At 44.4% G+C, this 21,703-nt stretch overlaps 1 protein-coding gene across 1 annotated transcript; it reads right to left on the bottom strand.

The window, feature by feature from the left end:
• Positions 1-683: 683 nt before the first annotated feature.
• On the bottom strand, positions 684-16,713 carry LOC129860333 (meteorin-like). The gene is made up of 4 exons (XM_055930651.1): positions 16,367-16,713; positions 15,186-15,622; positions 5,123-5,182; positions 684-3,538 (listed from the first exon to the last, which is right to left on the bottom strand). The coding sequence occupies exons 1-4, from the start codon at positions 16,465-16,467 to the stop codon at positions 3,225-3,227; spliced, it is 912 nt and encodes a 303-aa protein (XP_055786626.1). The 5' UTR covers positions 16,468-16,713; the 3' UTR covers positions 684-3,224.
• Between the last annotated feature and the right edge of the window lie 4,990 nt (positions 16,714-21,703).

The following is a 21,703-nucleotide window of genomic DNA, read 5'->3' as shown; positions in this document are numbered from 1 at the left end:
CATTGCAGGGATCTAGCTTGCGGACTTAACATAAGTGTTAAGTCCTTATGTCCTTACATTCAGGCTAAAGAGTTACATTTCTGTCTCATCAGACCACAGAATCTGCATTTTGATCTCAGTTTTTCATGTGCCTTTTTGTCAACTTCAGGCATGCTGTCACGCTATGTCTTGAGAAAACCAGGCACACCTCATCACCCATCTAACACCATCCCTACCGTGAAGCACGGTGGTGGCAGCATCATGCTATGGGGATGCTTTTCATTGGCAGGGACTCGGAGACTGGTAAGGAGAGAAAAACAATGATTGGAGCCAAATACAGTAAATTCCTTGTTGAGAATCTGCTTTTGAGTGCAAACTACCTTAAACTGGGGTGAAGATTTACATTCCAACAGGACAATGACGCCCAGCATAAACAGCCAAAGCAATGCTGGAATGGCTTCGTAACAAGAATTTGACAGAGCTTGAGAAAATCTGTACATAAAATGGGAGGGGGAAAAAATCACAACATCCAGACCCAAGATGACTCGGCGCTGTCATCCCCACCAAAGGTGCTTCTACAAAGTACTGACTCAGGGTGTGAATACTTAAATACAGAAATCTCATTTAAATATCAATAAATTAGCAACAATTTCTAAAACATGTTTTCACTTTGTCATTATGGGGTATTGCGTGTAGACGGGTGAGGATTTTTATTTTCTTTAATCAGTTTTGAATTCAGGCTATAACAACAAAATGTGGAGTAAGCCAATGTGTATCAACACTAAGACACTATGTGTTCAGTCTTGCTTTCTGTTGGCTGAGAGGGAGTATATAACCCTTTAAACCTGGCTGACTGGTATGAGGACAGAGTGAGCGACTGCGGCATCCCCATTCCTCCCAGCCCGCTCTGAACACTGCTCCCTTAATGGTAATGTATTGCTTCCTGAATCCTGAAAACGGGAGTCAGAGCACAACAGAATTCTAACCGTCCTTTTCTCACTCTCTCCCTGCAACCCATTAGGTCTGTTTGCACCCCTCTAAATCTCGCTTTCATTCAAGCAATTCATTTTTGGGCCCACAGAAATCAGGGTTAATGACACTTATAGTGATTTGACATTGTTGGAAAAGTCTGTATCTTCTCCCACATATATCCAAGGGACAACTAGAGGTTGTGGTTTGAATCAAATTGGGCCATGTGTTTCAACCATGGTCATCTGGAGTCTCAGTTAGCCTAATGTTTTAAAGATGTGTGCATGAGAGAGAACAACTATAAAACTGTACAACTATATAACTTTACTATAAAAAGTTAGTGAGAGAAGCAACCATGCAGAGATTTTAAGAAAATCCATGAGATTCAAATGAGCTTTTCAGACTTTGTCACAGACCACAAACACTCCACAATACTGAAAAATGCCCCCCCCCCCCCTCCATAAGTAGTTTGTTTTTTAGATGTTCTTATTTACATTCACATTGGTACACAAAAATCACACAGAAACAATTGACAATATCAGCAAACATGGCAGTATTGCGTATTTCTTTTTGCACACCACATCACGTTAATTTGATATTAACCGCTCCCTTCATCGATTAGTGCACATAAGACGTGACGTCTTTTGACTGACCAGAATTGCCATAGACATGTTTTGTCCCCCTCATAACTTATCCCAGACATACTTACTGCTAACCCCAAAGCTGGTGTAAAGACTATTACGCAAATACATTGAATATTGCTTGAAGAATTCAGTACTGATATTTGGACAAAATTGCTTGAGGTTTTCACGGCTCAACATGGGGATCAACATTTCGGATGCATGCTTGTGAAAATTAGATCGCTACTGCGACTCTTTCTGCCAGCTTTGAGACATATCCCATTGGACTTTTACTGAGGGGAATATTGCTGTTGTCAACAGTTGTAGTCCCACAAACATTTAAAAAATGTCCTCACAAACTCCCATTAATACAGTAACAATTACATAAATCTGGGCCAGTAGGCCTTATAGCATCTCAATATCAAGACATCAGTTTTGTTAGAATTTTGCAGACAGCTTTCTTAGGCTTACAGGTGTCAATTTTTTCATGTGGAAAATGGGTATGAATAACTACAAAATGGCTGCAATAGGAAACACTACTGCAAAATAATTATATTCAACTGGAAAAACAGTTTCAAATTAAAATAAATCAACATATAAAACTTTAAAAGTTTTCAACCAAACTGAGAACACAATGAAATCTTGGAAGTCAACAGTACCATAAAAACTCTTCATTAAATATTTATGCAGGGTTCTAAAAGGCAGAATTGCCGTGTGTACTTGGAGATTGTTTTTCTCTGAGTTGACAAATGTCATGAAAGTGCTTTCAGCACTAGAGCGAAGCGAGCTTTGAACCTTCTACACTAGCGCTAACATGTGCCAGCCCTAGCCTAGCATTAAGATGCGCTAGCAATATCTATACATATATTAAGTTCTGATCACACCTCTTCTACGCTACATAAATCAGCTTTTCATTTTGGTTTTCAGAGCTTGCAGCATCAGACTTTCCAGATCATTCCCTTATCAGTGCAAATTACGATAAAAAAAAAACATTTGAAAAGAGAAAGCCCCTCCCTAATCTCCAATAAAGAATCGTAACACTAAGAATAGTCCACCATTGTTTGTTTTAACTACACATTTGTGCGAACATCTTGGACACAAAATGGTAGATTTCCCAAACCAAAACCATTGAATAAAATGAGTGGCCATTTTGAAGACTACCAAAGAAAAACACCACAGCCTTGTGGTTAATTACTGGAATAGCAATTGTGTAACTTCTAAAACAGACTAACTTCACCACAGAATTTTCACACATTTTCCTGAGTTTAAAAGACACAGTCACACTCAATAACTCTGAATCCATGCCATGCATGCCTTGTTGTTACGGAAAGCTCTTCTGAGAATTCCGAATATGTATATTGGCATCTGGAAAACTTGTCCCGTGCCAAATTATTTAATCTCATCTAGTCCCCATGGTGTCCTTCATATCTCCACAGGACTGCATATTGCACTGGGAATGTTGCTAAGAATGTCCATGCCCAACTCCTCAGTCCTTTGGGGAAGACTAAGAAGCTACACCATCGGGTGAGCTTCCATCTTCCTCGCCTTTCATTCAGAGGTTTGGCAAACCAGAGGACAGGCTGATTGAGTTAAGGCTGTATTGTGAGGCAAGCCCTATTACAGGGAAGTAGTCAGCCGAGATTTGGGGTGGTCTGCTCAGTCCACAGCCAGTTCACAGGGTAGCTGCTGGACCAACTTGGCCTGAGTGTAGGCCTGGAGGAAGTCCTTGTAGCGGGGAGCGCAGCCCAGCCACGCCTCGCCGAAGTGTATGCGGCCAGTGAAGAGGAAGCTTCCTGCCCCGGGCCGGACACCACACTGCAGCAGGGTCCTGATCTCGCCTGAAAGGGTCAGGCGGCCTGTCCCGGTGAACAGGGCATATTTCTGGCGAAATACTCGGGTGGTGCTGACCTTTATTACCGCCGCCCGTAGCTCACTGTCCTCATCCACCGCCTTGATGTTACCACGCACTACTGTGGGGAGAAGAGACACACCAGTTAGTCACAAGCTCTATTGCCCAGATTAGTTTGTAACAGTGGTTACAAATATGAAGATCATAATTCAACAAAATGTGGACTTAAGTTGGAGAAAATATATTTTAATTAATGTAATTGTCTTGAATACCTGCTCTTCACATTCTAAAAACATGTTTGAAATTGCTGGGAAACCGGTCATGTATTAGCCGTAAAAAAAACAGCTGAAGTAATAAAACAAGTAACTAGGATCCTAGCCCACCAGAGGCTAACATGAATTAGAGTCAGTTAAATGAGTATTGGAGAACTTCCTGGAACAGTTCCATAATCCCGACATAATTCAGCCTAATTATGTCTGAATTAGAGCCATACGGATTTGTCCACTACAGTGCCTCGAGAAGGGGGGGGGGGTTAACTTTAGGGAACTGGAGAGGAAAAAGTTGTTCAGTTTCACCTCTGCATACATTAAGTAGTTCAGAGGGATGAGAATTTGGTTCACTGTCAGCCCAACCTTAGAGCTGGGGTAAGATGATTCGACAACCGATTTGTAGTTCCTGAATCATGACACAAAATTATGACATTTTTTGGTTGAAACTGAATAGCTTTTCTAGCCATTTTGTATTGAAGTATATGTAGTTTGAATTGGGGTAGAAAATGCAATGACACCAAACTGTAGAGGTGGGACCAAGTCACTATTATTCGAGTCACATGGAAGTCACAAGGTCCGAGTCTCAAATGATAAGCTCAATATGCCGATGTAAAGCTTAGTATCTATCCGTTTTGAAAATGCATCACCATTTATGGCTGTAATGACAGGCCACATTTTACATTTACATTTTAGTCATTTAGCAGATGCTCTTATCCAGAGCAACTTACAGTAGAGTGCATACATTTTATTACATTTTTACATACTGAGACAAGGATATCCCTACCGGCCAAACCCTCCCTAACCCGGTCGACGCTATGCCTATTGTGCGTCGCCCCACGGACCTCCCGGTTGCGGCCGGCTGCGACAGAGCCTGGGCGCGAACCCAGCCCAGCCTGGGCGCGAACCCAGAGACTCTGGTGGCGCAGCTAGCAGACTACCTAGACCACTGCGCCACCCGGGAGGCCACATTTGCACAGCAATTTTTGGAGAACCACTGATCTGTCTAGCGAATATTGTTGATTTGCTGCACAGCTATAGGATCGGGTGAAGCTCAAAATGTCAAATTGTAGAGAGCGGATCGCCATAAATCTTCAGAGGATGCAGCTTTCAAAGACTCGGCCACTATTGGTTGACCGGTCATGATATATTGCTTGTTTGATTTCTTTGCTCTTGAAGTGCCACAAAATAAGTGACAAACACTTGCCAGATAATTTCAAGTCATCAGTCTCAAGTCAAAGTCCCATCTTGAGGCTCCAAGTCAAGTTATTTTATTCTGTATCAATTTGAGTCTCAAGTCATCCAATTTGTAACTCGAGTCCAAGTCATGTGACTCGAGTCCACACCTCTGCCAAACTGTTCCTGGTCTGGCATGTTATTTTATTGTTATACGGCAGCCCGGACAACAAAACAGGAGGTTGTGAAAGAGGAGAGCTCACCAAAGTCACTGGTGCAAACAGCCATAAGGAGCTCTGTGTTGTTACAGGGTCTGCAGGCACCTAGGGAGAGAGGGGAAGAAAGAACAAGTCAGTTGGAGCTCCACTAATCAAACAAACGCCAATTCCATCCACTCTTCGCTTACCCTCTTGTTTGATATTGTAAACCACATAAAACAAAAAAAATAGGTATGACATGGTTAAGTTATTATATTTCAAAGCTTTATGTAAAAAAAAGTTGTTGAGCTTTAACCTATCCTGCTGCACACATAAAGGACACAAAAAAGGGTGGAGATGAGCTTATAAAGAAGATCAAATGCTCTGGAGGCGTGATGTGAATAGCCAGAACAAACCACCATGCAAAGAGATACACACCGCAGTGTTCAGACAGCGGCTCCTTTTACGGTTTCGGAGAGGAAGGCCAGTGAAACTTAGAAAGGTGTGAGACTCCACTGGCCCCAAATGTTTTTAAAGCCAAATGTATCAGCCATCCTACCTCCCACCTTAACCCTAGCTCCTGCTAGGGTGTCTGCACCCACACCTCATCAAAGTGAACCAGACAGGGCCAAGAGAGGAGGGTGGAGAACTTTAAAAGATTTAAAATGGGCAGAGCACCACTTCTACACTTTTTCAGAAGGCACTTCCTTCCTAAGTGTTGTGACGGCTTCTTTCACAGCCAGTAGCGTGTATTCGTGGATGCCAAGCGAAGCCAGGCCCCGACCCCCCCCAAAAATGTATTGGTCAAATGTATCTTTCGTCTCAATTTGTTTTCATAATATTCCTTCAATTCGCAATTGGTTGTATCTTACTGGAGAAATCATCCAAGAGAGGGAAACAGCGCCTCTGTCTAAATATGTGTAGCCCATGCATCTGGATGCTGTCTGGACAAAAATAGTGAGACATGTTGCCGCAGAAGCATTTTGATTGATTGATGCCAGCGAGCATTTTGCCTCAGTTGATACATTTGTTTATAAATAATTAGCCAATCAGCATTGAGCTGAGATCAATGGTTGGTGGTCCTGGTGCAGCAAAAAGTCCACATAGGGAGGCCAGTTTGGATTTGGCATCACACCAATGAAATCACATCAAAAGCAAAGAAGTTGTCCTGAAGTAGCTAGCTAGCTAAAAATCAGCCATGGATAGACTTGGTGTTTTTACTTATTCTCCAAACAAGCCAATGATTATAACTGCTATTCTGATCTAACCATAAATTAATTCATTTTGCCACTGGCCTGAGACGATTGAAGTTAAATATGTAGCAGGCTCACGTTAACTAACAAGCTAACTTAGCTGGTTCATTGTTGCACATGCGAGAAAGTTAGGCTAGCAAGCTCTCTAGGGCAAAAAGTGTGTACTGTGTATGACAGTCAGACCCTTGTGCCAACATGAAAGCCAGGAAGATGGCATTGGTGTTCATCTAGTCGACAAGTAGGGTAGGTCAACATTTTTTTTCTTCTACTTGCGCGTATACACACACAGAAATCAGTACAATGGAGAGTCAAATGATATTAAGCAACATTGATTGGACTAAATAGTTGAAATCTTTAAGTTTGTTTCACTGTATTAGGCTAATCATATACAATATAGCCTAGTTGATTTGATGCGGTCAAGCAACCATCCCTCATCACTGCCAAACGTTCCCTAAAAAACTTCAGCGAGCAGGCCTTTCTAATCGACCTGGACCGTGTATCCTGGAATAATATTGACCTCATTCCGTCAGTAGAGGATGCCTGGTTATTCTATAAAGGTGCTTTCCTCAACGTCTTAAATAAGCATGCACCATTCAAAAAATAATAATAATATTATTATAATAATTAGAACCAGGAACAGATATAGCGCTCGACTGCCCTTGACCAGCACAAAAACATCCTGTTGCATCGAATAGCCCCCACGATATGCAACTTTTCAGGGAAGTTAGGAACCAATATGCACAGGCAGTTAGGAAAGCAAAGGCTAGCTTTTTCAAACAGAAATTTGCATCCTGTAGCACTAACTCCAAAAAGTTCTGGGACACTAAAGTCCAAGGAGAATAAGAGCAATTCCTCCCAGCTGCCCACTGCACCGAGGGTAGGAAACACTATCACCACCAATAAATCCACAATAATTTATCATTTCAATAAGCATTTTTCTACAGCTGACCATCCTTTCCACCTGGCTACTCCATTCAACAGCCCTGCACCCCTCACTGCAACTTGCCCAAGCCTCCCCCATTTCTCCTTCACCCAAATCCAGATAGCTGATGTTCTGAAAGAGCTGCAAAATCTGGACAACTAGACAATCTGGACCTTCTCTTCCTAAAATTATCCGCCGAAATTGTTGCAACCCCTATTACTAGCTTGTTCAACCTCTCTTTTGTATCGTCTGAGATCCCCAAAGATTGGAAAGCTGCAGCGGTCATCCCCCTCCTCAAAGGGGGAGACACTCTAGACCCAAACTGCTACAGACCTATATCTATCCTACCCTGCCTTTCTAAGGTCTTCGAAAGCCAAGTTAACAAACAGATCACAGACCATTTCAAATCCCATCGTACCTTCTCCACTATGCAATCTGGTTTCCGAGCTGGTCATGGGTGCATCTCAGCCACGCTCAAGGTCCTAAACGACATCATAACCTCCATCGATAAGAGACAATACTGTGCAGCTGTATTCATCGACCCGGCCAAGGCTTTCGACTCTGTCAATCACCACATTCTTATCGGCAGACTCAACAGCCTTGGTTTCTCAACTGACTGCCTTGCCTCATCAACTACTTCTCTGACAGAGTTCAGTGTGTCAAATCGGAGGGACTTTTGTCCGGACCTCTGGCAGTCTATGGGGGTGCCACAGGGTTCAATCCTCGGGCCGACACTTTTCTCTGTAAATATCAATGATGTCGCTCTTGCCGCTGGTGAGTCTCTGATCCACCTCTACGCAGACGACGCCATTCTGTATACTTCTGGCCCTTCTTTGGACACTGTTAACTAACCTCCAGATGAGCTTCAATGACATACAACTCTCCTTCCGTGGCCGCCATCTGCTCTTAAATGCAAGCAAAACTAAATGCATGCTCTTCAACCGATCGCTGCCCACACCTACCCACCCGCCCAGCATCACTACTTTGGACGGTTCTGACTTAGAATATGTGGAAAACTATAAATATCTAGGTGTCTGGTTAGACTGTAAACTCTCCTTCCAGACTCAAATTAAGAATCTCCAATCCAAAATTAAATCTAGAATTGGCTTCCTATTTTGCAACAAAGCATCTTTCACTCATGCTGCTAAACATACCCTTGTAAAACTGACCATCCTACCGAGCCTTGACTTCGGCGATGTCCTTTACAAAATAGCCTCCAACACTCTACTCAGCAAATTGGATGCAGTCTATCACAGTGCCATCCGTTTTGTCACCAAAGCCCCATATACTACCCACCACTGCAACCTGTATGCTCTCGTTGGCTGGCCCTTGCTTCATATCTGTTGCCAAACCCACTGGCTTCAGGTCATCTATAAGTCATTGCTAGGTAAAGCCCCGCCTTATCTCAACTCACTGGTCACCATAGCAGCACCCACCCGCAGCACGCTCTCCAGCAGGTGTATTTCACTGGTCACCCCCAAAGCCAATTCCTCCTTCGGCCATCTTTCCTTCCAGTTCTCTGCTGCCAATGACTGGAACGAACTACAAAAAACACTGAAGCTAGAGACTCATATCTCCCTCACCAGCTTTAAGTACCAGCTGTCAGAGCAGCTCACAGATCACTGCACATAGGCAATCTGTAAATAGCCCCGCCGACTACCTCATCACCATATTGTTATTTATAAAGCTCCTTTGCACCCCAGTACCACTACTTGCACACTCATCTATCATACCAGTGTTTAATTTGCTTTACTGTAATAATTTCACCACTATTGCCTATTTATTTCCTCACCCCCCTTATCCTACCTCATTTGCACAAACTGTATATAGACTTTCTCTACTGTATTATTGACTGTATGTTTATTCCATGTGTAACTCTGTGTTGTTGGTGTCGCACTGCTTTGCTTTATTTTGGCCAGGTCGCAAATGAGACCTTGGTTGTAAATGAGAACTTGTTCTCAACTAGCCTGCCTGGTTAAATAAAAAAAATGATGTTTAAATGTTTAAGTTGAAATGGTGCTGGAATAGCAGAAGCAGCACTCCTCTTTTCTTTGTGCTGACTTGCTGTAACTGTTAGAAACATTAACTTACAAGACCTACAACATGATTAAGCAACTGTTTTATATGCAATATTTGCTTTATGGACTTCACCAGATACATGTTGCTGTCACGTTCGTCTTCCTCCTCTTCTGAGGAGGAGCAGTTGGAAGGATCGGAGGACCAATATGCAGCGTGGTAAGTGTTCATCTTGATATTCATTTCAAAAGAGAACACTAAACGATCTATACAAAAATAACAAACAACGAAAGTGACGCTATCGAATAATAGTGCTGCCACAAAACACATTACATTTACATTACATTTACATTTAAGTCATTTAGCAGACGCTCTTATCCAGAGCGACTTACAAATTGGTGCATTCACCTAATGACATCCAGTGGAACAGCCACTTTACAATAGTGCATCTAAATCTTTTAAGGGGGGGGGGGGGGGGGCAGAAGGATTGCTTTATCCTATCCTAGGTATTCCTTGAAGAGGTGGGGTTTCAGGTGTCTCCGGAAGGTGGTGATTGACTCCGCTGTCCTGGCGTCGTGAGGGAGTTTGTTCCACCATTGGGGTGCCAGAGCAGCGAACAGTTTTGACTGGGCTGAGCGGGAACTGTACTTCCTCAGTGGTAGGGAGGCGAGCAGGCCAGAGGTGGATGAACGCAGTGCCCTTGTTTGGGTGTAGGGCCTGATCAGAGCCTGAAGGTACTGAGGTGCCGTTCCCCTCACAGCTCCGTAGGCAAGCACCATGGTCTTGTAGCGGATGCGAGCTTCAACTGGAAGCCAGTGGAGAGAGCGGAGGAGCGGGGTGACGTGAGAGAACTTGGGAAGGTTGAACACCAGACGGGCTGCGGCGTTCTGGATGAGTTGTAGGGGTTTGATGGCACAGGCAGGGAGCCCAGCCAACAGCGAGTTGCAGTAATCCAGACGGGAGATGACAAGTGCCTGGATTAGGACCTGCGCCGCTTCCTGTGTGAGGCAGGGTCGTACTCTGCGGATGTTGTAGAGCATGAACCTACAGGAACGGGCCACCGCCTTGATGTTAGTTGAGAACGACAGGGTGTTGTCCAGGATCACGCCAAGGTTCTTAGCGCTCTGGGAGGAGGACACAATGGAGTTGTCAACCGTGATGGCGAGATCATGGAACGGGCAGTCCTTCCCCGGGAGGAAGAGCACCTCCGTCTTGCCGAGGTTCAGCTTGAGGTGGTGATCCGTCATCCACACTGATATGTCTGCCAGACATGCAGAGATGCGATTCGCCACCTGGTCATCAGAAGGGGGAAAGGAGAAGATTAGTTGTGTGTCGTCTGCATAGCAATGATAGGAGAGACCATGTGAGGTTATGACAGAGCCAAGTGACTTGGTGTATAGCGAGAATAGGAGAGGGCCTAGAACAGAGCCCTGGGGGACACCAGTGGTGAGAGCGCGTGGTGAGGAGACAGATTCTCGCCACGCCACCTGGTAGGAGCGACCTGTCAGGTAGGACGCAATCCAAGCGTGGGCCGCGCCGGAGATGCCCAACTCGGAGAGGGTGGAGAGGAGGATCTGATGGTTCACAGTATCGAAGGCAGCCGATAGGTCTAGAAGGATGAGAGCAGAGGAAAGAGAGTTAGCTTTAGCAGTGCGGAGCGCCTCCGTGATACAGAGAAGAGCAGTCTCAGTTGAGTGACTAGTCTTGAAACCCGACTGATTTGGATCAAGAAGGTCATTCTGAGAGAGATAGCAGGAGAGCTGGCCAAGGACGGCACGTTCAAGAGTTTTGGAGAGAAAAGAAAGAAGGGATACTGGTCTGTAGTTGTTGACATCGGAGGGATCGAGTGTAGGTTTTTTCAGAAGGGGTGCAACTCTCGCTCTCTTGAAGACGGAAGGGACGTAGCCAGCGGTCAGGGATGAGTTGATGAGCGAGGTGAGGTAAGGGAGAAGGTCTCCGGAAATGGTCTGGAGAAGAGAGGAGGGGATAGGGTCAAGCGGGCAGGTTGTTGGGCGGCCGGCCGTCACAAGACGCGAGATTTCATCTGGAGAGAGAGGAGAGAAAGAGGTCAAAGCACAGGGTAGGGCAGTGTGAGCAGAACCAGGGGTGTCGTTTGACTTAGCAAACGAGGATCGGATGTCGTCGACCTTCTTTTCAAAATGGTTGACGAAGTCGTCTGCAGAGAGGGAGGAGGGGGGGGGGAGGGGGAGGAGGATTCAGGAGGGAGGAGAAGGTGGCAAAGAGCTTCCTAGGGTTAGAGGCAGATGCTTGGAATTTAGAGTGGTAGAAAGTGGCTTTAGCAGCAGAGACAGAAGAGGAAAATGTAGAGAGGAGGGAGTGAAAGGATGCCAGGTCCGCAGGGAGGCGAGTTTTCCTCCATTTCCGCTCGGCTGCCCGGAGCCCTGTTCTGTGAGCTCGCAATGAGTCGTCGAGCCACGGAGCGGGAGGGGAGGACCGAGCCGGCCTGGAGGATAGGGGACATAGAGAGTCAAAGGATGCAGAAAGGGAGGAGAGGAGGGTTGAGGAGGCAGAATCAGGAGATAGGTTGGAGAAGGTTTGGGCAGAGGGAAGAGATGATAGGATGGAAGAGGAGAGAGTAGCGGGGGAGAGAGAGCGAAGGTTGGGACGGCGCGATACCATCCGAGTAGGGGCAGTGTGGGAAGTGTTGGATGAGAGCGAGAGGGAAAAGGATACAAGGTAGTGGTCGGAGACTTGGAGGGGAGTTGCAATGAGGTTAGTGGAAGAACAGCATCTAGTAAAGATGAGGTCAAGCGTATTGCCTGCCTTGTGAGTAGGGGGGGAAGGTGAGAGGGTGAGGTCAAAAGAGGAGAGGAGTGGAAAGAAGGAGGCGGAGAGGAATGAGTCAAAGGTAGACATGGGGAGGTTAAAGTCACCCAGAACTGTGAGAGGTGAGCCGTCCTCAGGAAAGGAGCTTATCAAGGCATCAAGCTCATTGATGAACTCTCCAAGGGAACCTGGAGGGCGATAAATGATAAGGATGTTAAGCTTGAAAGGGCTGGTAACTGTGACAGCATGGAATTCAAAGGAGGCGATAGACAGATGGGTAAGGGGAGAAAGAGAGAATGACCACTTGGGAGAGATGAGGATCCCGGTGCCACCACCCCGCTGACCAGAAGCTCTCGGGGTGTGCGAGAACACGTGGGCAGACGAAGAGAGAGCAGTAGGAGTAGCAGTGTTATCTGTGGTGAGCCATGTTTCCGTCAGTGCCAAGAAGTCGAGGGACTGGAGGGACGCATAGGCTGAGATGAGCTCTGCCTTGTTGGCCGCGGATCGGCAGTTCCAGAGGCTACCGGAGACCTGGAACTCCACGTGGGTCGTGCGGGCTGGGACCACCAGGTTAGGGTGGGCGCGGCCACGCGGTGTGAGGCGTTTGTATGGTCTGTGCAGAGAGGAGAGAACAGGGATAGACAGACACATATTTGACAGGCTACAGAAGAGGCTACGCTAAAGCAAAGGAGATTAGAATGACAAGTGGGCTACACGTCTCGAATGTTCAGAAAGTTAAGCTTACGTAGCAAAAAATCAATAAAATTAAAAATCTTATTGACTAAAATGATATAGTACTGCTGGCTGGTGAAGTAGCCTGGCTAGCAGTAGCTGCGTTGTTGAAAGTGAAGCTGGCTAGGTGACCTCGACAGTTTCTCTAAGTTTCTCTAAACTACACAATTATCATGGATACAAGGACAGCAAAGACAACTAGCTAACACTACGCTAATCAAGTCGTTCCGTTGTAATGTAAGTTTCTACAGTGCTGCTATTCGGTAGAAGTTGGCTAGCTAGCAGTGTTAGCTAGCAGTGTTGGCTAGGTAGGAGGACGGCAGCGCGGCAGGCGAAACTAGCTGGCTAGCTAACCGATAATTACTCAGAGTTACACAATTATCTTAGATACAAAGCTAGCAAAGAAAACTATGTAGCTAGCTAACACTACACAAAACAAGTCGTTCCGTTGTATTGTAATCGTTTCTACAATGCTCTTCGGTGGCAAGCTGGCTAGCTAGCAGTGTTGGCTACGTTGCGTTAATTTCGAACGAAAATAGCTCGCTAGCGAACCTCAATAACGACGCAATTATGTTTGATAAAAGACGGCTATGTAGCTAGCTAAGATCAAACAAATCAAACCGTTGTACTGTAATGAAAATGAAAATCAGACCGTTGTACTATAATGAAATGTAATGTAATGAAAAGTTATACTACTATTCGGTAGACGGTGGACGTTTGCTAGCTGCTGGGCAGATAGCAGTGGACAACGAGACGACGAAATACGATAATTACGCAGTTATCTTTGATACACAGACGGCTATGTAGCTAGTTAAGAAGAAATTGCTAAGGTTGGACAAATTAAATCGTTGTACTATAATGAAAAGTTATAAAAGTTATACTACCTGCAGAGCGAATGCAGAGCGAATGCAAATGCGACCGCTCGCCCCAAACCGGATGTCGTGTAAACACTACACATAGACAATCAACCACAATGACAAAACAGGCTACCTAAATATGGCTCCCAATCAGAGACAACGACAAACACTTGCCTCTAATTGAGAACCATATCAGGCCAAACACATAGAAATAGCCAAACTAGACATACAACATAGAATGCCCACTCAGATCACACCCTGACCAAACAAAACATAGAAACATACAAAGCAAACTATGGTCAGGGCGTGACTGTTTCATCACAAAACCGGTGAGCAACTAAGGTGTGTGTGGTTGAATTTATTCCGCCAATGTGTGACTTGTCTTTGTTGTCTGCCTTATTGTATATGACGGTGGCATATGAATGGATGGGTTATAGAGCAAACAACGCAATTATCACAAAATAGGTTGTAATATGGCTTTTTTCCTGGCTTGGCTTCCCCAGCGATTTTACACACGCACCACTACTGTTCACAGCTGTTAATCAGTTTAAAAATGTCATAGTGGAAAATCAAATACATCCTCCTCCGTTTCATACAAGGACCCAGTCCACAGATGGCCACAAGGTACACAGAGCGAAACCAAACCCTGGCTGCATTGAATTGACTGCATTGTACAAAAACACCCTGGCATTTGTTTTTGTTCTGCTGGCCTTGCAAGTTCCAAGAAGTTCACCCCCCAACCCACCTAGCTGCCCCCTCCACACATTCCCCTTAGTGAAAATGTCTGATAAATGAGATTCCTGCCTCCTCCCTGGCCCATAGAGAAAACCTCCCCACATGCCCAACCAGAATAATTATGTATGTGTGTGTGTGTGTGTGTGCACTCTAGAGCAGGGAGGGGGTGTATTCCTAGAGCCAAGCCTCTTTAAAGAGGGGCCATTCAACAAAAGAGGGGAGCATCTCAGCTGGGGTCAGAGGTCTCCATGTCGCCAAGGCAACGGCAGTAATCTCAGAACACTCTCCATTGAAAGGAGCGGTAAAGGCTCTGGAGCGAAGGCCCCACAAACTGGGCTTTTGTCCCCCCTAACCCTCCCCCCTCCTCTCTCCATTCGCCTTCAAATCTAAACCAGGGGACAGGATCTGTAGGCCTATGCTTCCAGGGAAACTAGAGGACACTTCTCCCACTCTACTCTGCCTGGACACAGAGAAAACAGAAAATAAACACCAAAAAGCAGGTCTGTTTGTATGGAAACATCTTTAGGGGGGGTTTGACGAAATATAACTCAGAGACCCACACAAAGAGAAATACAGGAAATATGTGGGGGAGAGGAGAACTGAATGATCGAATTTGAGCTAAAACAAATTTTAAAAGTTGTTTGATAGGCCCATCGACTATCAAGGAGCATATTCAAACACTATTTTCCTTGCTTTGCGTTGAGAGAAATCTTTATAGTTCACGCTTTTATGTTAATTTATTTTATATTTATCTATTTCAGCCCAAATTACACTTTCATGACCCAGACTGATCCAACATGGCTGCCTCCCTCCTAGGTCCAACTCACCTTCATTACTGCTGATGGGGTTTGAGTCGAGTGACAGGCGAGCTGTCCAATCCCCTCGCAGCTCGTAGCGGAAAGATGCAATGCGGCGGCTGATGTCCTGGTGAGGAGTGGCCTGGAGGAAGAGGGCCACCTTCTCGCCGGGCAGGCGGCTGAAGCAGCGCACCCGGGTTGGGGGAGACTCCTCCAGACGGTCCCCTACCAGGAGCTCCAGGACCCCGTCTCTCTCCAAGTAGAGCTGGGCCCCGTGGAAGTGCTCGGAGGGCTTGACGCAGGCCGTGATCAGGCCCGAGCTGCTTCCCCCAGGCCCCACTGCCGCAGAGGGCAACCTGGGGGACAGGGTGAGGCGGAGCGCCCCCTTAGGATAGAGCCAGTCCAGAGCACCCTCAGAACAGTGGAGGGAGATCTGCTCCACACTGCCTTGCTGCTGGGACAGACCACTGTGGGATGGAAAGATGGAGGGAGAGAAAGGAGATAGTTATACAAGTGGACTTCTATGACCTCCAAGCCAGACAGACTAGTCCTCTTGGCTGAAATTGGAGTCACCAATATACCGCTTGTAGGATGTGGTGCAATTCTCAAAAACCATGAAGGAAATTGCGCTAGATCTTGCAGGATATGTGGTTTGGGTGTAGGGCTTTAGATGTGGTGAAACTTGAGAGGGACTGAGGGAGAGCTTGCAACATCAAAGAAATCTGGCTAAAATTAATGACAACAGATGAACCTTTGAAGCCTGCGATTTTGCTTGGAGTGCATTTCACTCATTTGAAAACGATTAAAACAGGCTTTCAGAATACACATTGAACTGAGGTTTCCATTCGCAGAAAAAAAGGAGTGCCGCCTATTGGTCACCAAAGGACTGCGTCGGTGCCATGTGGAATTTACATTTTTTAAAAATCATAGTTTAACAGCATAACTTTCTCCTCTCTAGCTCACTCTGCAAGACTGCAACCCTAAAGCATGCGTGATACTTTGTTGCAAAGCACTGGAAACATTTCATTGCGCTTGATCCAACTAAGGTCTGATAATTGACCACCAAAGCTGAACGGAACTCTTCAAATACATTCAGAACGAAAAAAAAACGCAATTTTATTTTGCACCTTCCTACATTTGAGAAAAAAAATCTGAAGGTTTCCCCATAAAACAAATCAAACTTGAATAAATCGTTATAAAGTGATTCTTGCCTCCCCCTCCAGCTGCATTGGTCTTCGGAATAACTGGACCGAGCGCTGTCAACAATGGGTAAGAGTAGAATCCAAACTTTGTAAATCCAAGAAAAAGCCATTTCCTTCAGTACGTGCTACGAATTCGAGAAAAACGTAAATGTTCCAAAGATGCAGTCCCTTCAACCTTTAAGCATGGGAATCTCCACCATCCCCTATCTAAGCAAATTGTATTTTGCTGTTCTTGGCAACCTCCATAGCGCGGTAGCCTCCTCTTCTTGCGGATTTCCAGCTACAGTTTTAAAGGAGTGTCCCTACCTCTATGCCGACTCACTGATCCTAGTGCATGAAGAGAGGAGGCGTCTGAAGGTTTTGCCTTTGAGCACACGTTTGTCGACCAATCAGAGTTGGAGAGGATCAACTTTAAACCACTCACAGGATAGAGGGGGAGGAGTGTGATCCGTTGCCTGTGACAGAAGAAGAATGATCAGTATGCAATAATAAACTATGTTGGTAATAGATAAGAGGCATTTACCATTGTGTCAAACAAGCGTGCGCAAAGTAGGACAATAATGAATTGCTTGGGCAGAAATACGAGTTTGGAGATGACAACCCAATCTGGCCTCCTTTGTTGAAATGTGAGGTCTCTATGTCCTCGTACTTTCTCTGACATATAATAAGCAAAATCACAGAAAACATATTTGATCAGGGTGAGTAAAAATATTGACTTGAATGTTCTTGACAATATAGGACTACATGTGTTGGATCCCACCTCCTCAAAAGTAGAAGAAACCTCTCAGTGGAAAACAATGATTCCATCATGAACAAGAAGAGGTTTAGAAACAAATGTTAGAAGCACAAGCAAGACTGACAGAGAAAATTAAACCTAGAGACAGAACAGTATGGACGGAGCAGAGACGTTATGCTAATGCTAACTAAGGACTTAGAAAGGTTTAACTCCTTGGTTAGCTTCATCCGTTACTCATAGCTAACTTGTGACAAGACCCATGACCATGAGGATGATGAAGAGGAGATGGATGAAGAGGTGGAGGGTGTACCCGCTGGGTGCTGTGCCCTCACCCAGCTGGGGTTCTCTTTCATGTGGCAGTATTATAACCTCATCAAACATTATTTTGTACTCGTATCCCCATCCATCTTCCTGGACTGAAACAGTGACTTTGAATGTAGGTATGTATGTACAGTACCAGTCAAAACGTTTGGACACACCTACTCATTCAAGGGTTTTTTCTTTATTTTTACTATTTTCTACATTGTAGAATAATAGTGAAGACATCAAAAATACGAAATAACACATATGGAATCATGTAGTAACCAAAAAAGTGTTAAACAAATCAAAACGTATTTTAGAATCTTCAAAGTAGATTTACCTTGATGACAGTTTTGCACACTCTTGGAATTCTCTCAACCAGCTTAATGAGGAATGCTTTTCCAACAGTCTTCAAGCAGTTCCCATATATAACGAGCACTGTTGACTGCTTTTCCTTCACTCAGCGATCCAACTCATCCCAAACCATCTCAATTGGGTTGAGGTCGGGTGATTGTGGAGGCCAGCACTCCATCACCCTCCTTCTTGGTCAAATAGCCCTTTCACAGCCTGGAGGTGTGTTGGGTCATTGTCCTGTTGAAAAACAAATTATGGTGCCACTAAGCGCAAACCAGATGGGATGTGTATTGCTGCAAAATGCTGTGGTAGCCATGTTGGTTAAGTGTGCCTTAACTTCTTGAGAATACAGGGGGTGCTGTTTTCGCATTAGCATAATTGCCTCTACAGATTAAACTGCCTCTTATTCAATTATTGCTGTTACTATATGCATATAACCATATACCATTGGATAGAAAACAAGCTATGGTTTCTAAAACCGTTTCAATTTTGTCTCTGAGTGAAACACAGGTCATTTGACAGCACTTTCCCTGAGCAAGAAGAAGATTGCAAGATGTGTATGCTCGCTTCAACGCTCTGCCTATATATGGTCACGCCACCTATGACCCGAAACACACTTCATTCGTCTTCCTCTGGGTGTCAGGAAGACGTCAGAGGAGAAATTTTTTGTTTATCTTGTACTGACGTGAAATAAGACCTATTTCTTTAGCGTGACCGACAACTTCCGGTTTTCTGAAACGCGCGTTTTAGAGGTGCAATCGTCTTTTGTTATGCTGCCGTTACGGATGAAAACTATCTCCGTCTCGAAGTTTGTTTGATACATGTGACCATATCATCTTAATGTATGTTTTTTCAATATAGTTTAATCAGATTATTTGAATTTTTTCGGGAGTTTTGCCGTGTTCCGTTCTGTGAGTTTTTTAACTTTGGACAGAACCGTGCTAGTCGACCAGTACCTACGCTAAATGAAGAGGGAAAGTTGCCATTGTGAATGGATTGAACGACTCATCAGGACTAAGGACACCTTTATCAACATTCTGATGAAAGATCAGCAATAGTAAGACCCAATTTACGATGTTATTTCATATATCTGTCGTGCATGTGAACTGGTCGGGCGCGCCCAGCTGGTTCTGGCTGGCGTGGCTATGCTAATTTAGCGCTACATTTTGTTTTCGCTATAAAACATTTAATAAATCTGAAATATTGTTTGGATTCACCAGATGTTGGGCTTTCAATATCTGTACGCTGTGTATTTTTTCTGAAATGTTTTAAGACAAGTAATTAGTTATATGAAGTTGGTCTCTGTAATTGTTCTGGCTGCATCAGCACTATATCAGATTGCAGCTGCAATGTAGAACTGTGATTTATACCTGAAAAATGCACATTTAAAAAAAAAAAACTATGCTATACCATAAATATGTTATCAGACTGTCATCTTATGAATTTGTTTGTTGGTTAGTGGCTATATATATTTTCATTTAGTCGAATTAGTGATAGCTACTGACGCAGGAAAAAACTGTTGGAGTAAGAAAATGGTGTCTTTTGCTAACGTGTTTAGCTAATAGATTTACATATTGTGTCTTCCCTGTAAAACATTTAAAAAATCTGAAATGGTGGTTTTATTCACAAGATCTGTGTCTTTCATTGGGTGTCTTGGACTTGTGATTTAATGATATTTAGATGCTACTATTTAATTGTGACGCTATGCTAACGATGCTAATCAGTGTGGGGGGGGGGGGTGGGGGGTGCTCCCGAATCCGGGTTAGGTACTCGGTAGAGGTTTTAAGTACTGAAAAAATCGCTGACAGTGTCACCAGCAAAGCACCCCCACACCATGACACCTCCTCCTCCATGCTTCAATGCTGGAGCCACACATGTGGAGATCATCAGTACACCTACTCTGCGTCTCACAAAGACACGGCGGTTGGAACCAAAAATCTCCAATTTGGACTCATCAGACCAAAGGACAGATTTCCATCGGTCTAATGTCCATTGCTCGTGTTTCTTGGCCCAAGCAAGTCTCTTCTTATGATTCTTGTCCTTCAGTAGTGTTTTCTTTGCAGCGATTGAACATGAAGGCCTGATTCACGCAGTCTCCTCTGAACAGGTAGCCTAGTGGTTAGGGTGGCAGGTAGCCTAGTGGTTAGTGTTGGGCCAGTAACCGAAAGGTTGCTAGATTGAATCCCCGAACTGACAAGGTAAAAATGTGTTGTTCTGCCCCTGAACAAGGCAGTTAACCCACTGTTCCTAACCTGTTACTGTAAATAAGAATTTGTTCTTCACTGAGTTGCATAGTTAAATAAAGATTAAATAAAAACAGTTGATGTTGAGATGTGTCTGTTACTTGAACTCTGTGAAAAATGTATTTTGCCTGCAATTTCTGAGGCTGGTAACTCTAATGAACTTATCCTCTGCAGCAAAGGTAACTCTGGGTCTTCCTTTCCTGTGGAGGTCCTCATGAGAGCCAGTTTCATCATAGCGCTTGATGGTTTTTGCGACTGCACTTGTCCAAAGTTCTTGAAATTTTCCGCTTTGACTGACCTTCATGTCTTAAAGTAATGATAGACTGTTGTTTCTCTCTACTTATTTGAGCTGTTCTTGCCATTATATGGACTTGAAATGTTACCAAATAGGGCTATCTTCTGTATAGCACCCCTACCTTGTCACAACACAACTGATTGGCTAACAATTTTTAAGAAGAAAATAAATTCCACAAATTAACTTTTAACAAGGCACACCTGTTAATTGAAATGCATTCCAGGTGACTACTTCATGAAGCTGGTTGAGAGAATGCCAAGAGTGTGCAAAGCTGTCATCAAGGCAAAGGGTGGCTTTTATTAAGAACCTAAAATAGAAAATATATTTTGATTTGTTTAACACTTTTTTGGTTACTACATGATTCTATATGTGTTATTTCATAGATTTGATGTCTTCACTATTTTTCTACACTGTACAAAATAGTTAAAAAAATATGGAATGAGTAGGTGTGTCAACTTTTGACTGATACTGTATGTCTGTGTGTGTGTGTGCATGCTTCTGTTTCTCTCTGCAATGTGTGTGTTTTATACGGCCTATGGTGTGTGTGTCTGCATGCATTTCTGCCTGTGATGAAAAGCAGGGAAAGGCCTTCTTCTGATTTGAGTTATGAGAAGGCCTCAGACACCATTGTCTCTGTGAGGACAGAGCTTTGTTCGCCCTGGGGCAATTCAAAGGACCAGCATCTCAAGGAAACAGAGGCGGGGGGTAATAGAGTCAACGACGATATTAATATATTAGTGGCTAAACTTAGTCATGGGCACTATTGCTATGAATATGCATTCATTTGCACATTGTGCATCCTGCACACTAACGTATGAATACATACACTGTACAGTACACGCGTATCCATAAAATCAATGATTCCCACAGTGACCATACGTACATATAACAACCAGAAGTCATGGATTACAGGCAACATCCGACTGAGCTAAAGGTAAGAGCTGCCGCGTTCAAGCAGCGGGACACTTATCCGGATGCTTATAAGAAATCCCTCTTAGGCCTCCGATGAACATTCAAACAGGCAAAGCGTCAATACAGGACTAAGATCGAATACTACTATTTGATGTTTGTCGGATGTGGCAGGGCTGCAAATCACTGATTACAAAAGGAAACCCAGCCACGAGCAGCCCAGTGACACAAGCCTATCAGACGAGCTAAATGCCTTCTATGCTGGTTTCGAGGTAAGCCATACTGAACCATGCATGAGAGGACTAGCTGTTCCAGATGACTGTGTGATCACGCTCTCCGTAGCCGATGTGAGTAACACATTTAAACAGGTTAACATTCACAAGGCAGCATGGCCAGATGGATTACCAGGACGCATACTCAGAGCATGCGCTGCCAGCTGGCAAGTATCTTCACTGACATTTTCAACCTCACCTGACCCAGTCTGTAATACCTACATGTTTCAAGCAGAC

The sequence above is a fragment of the Salvelinus fontinalis genome, chromosome 8 (assembly GCF_029448725.1).
Source record: "Salvelinus fontinalis isolate EN_2023a chromosome 8, ASM2944872v1, whole genome shotgun sequence".
Classification (NCBI taxonomy): domain Eukaryota; kingdom Metazoa; phylum Chordata; class Actinopteri; order Salmoniformes; family Salmonidae; genus Salvelinus; species Salvelinus fontinalis.
The sequence above is the reverse complement of the archived record's forward strand: the minus strand, read 5'-3'. Positions and strand labels throughout refer to the sequence as shown.

Coding starts and splice junctions, on each gene's coding strand:
- LOC129860333 (XM_055930651.1), bottom strand. CDS start 16,467: ATGGCTTTTTCTTGGATTTACAAAGTTTGGATTCTACTCTTACCCATT. Junction 15,623..16,366: donor CAATGCAGCTGGAGGGGGAG/GCAAGAATCACT, acceptor TCCATCCCACAG/TGGTCTGTCCCAGCAGCAAG. Junction 3,539..5,122: donor TGTTTGCACCAGTGACTTTG/GTGAGCTCTCCT, acceptor TTCTCCCCACAG/TAGTGCGTGGTAACATCAAG.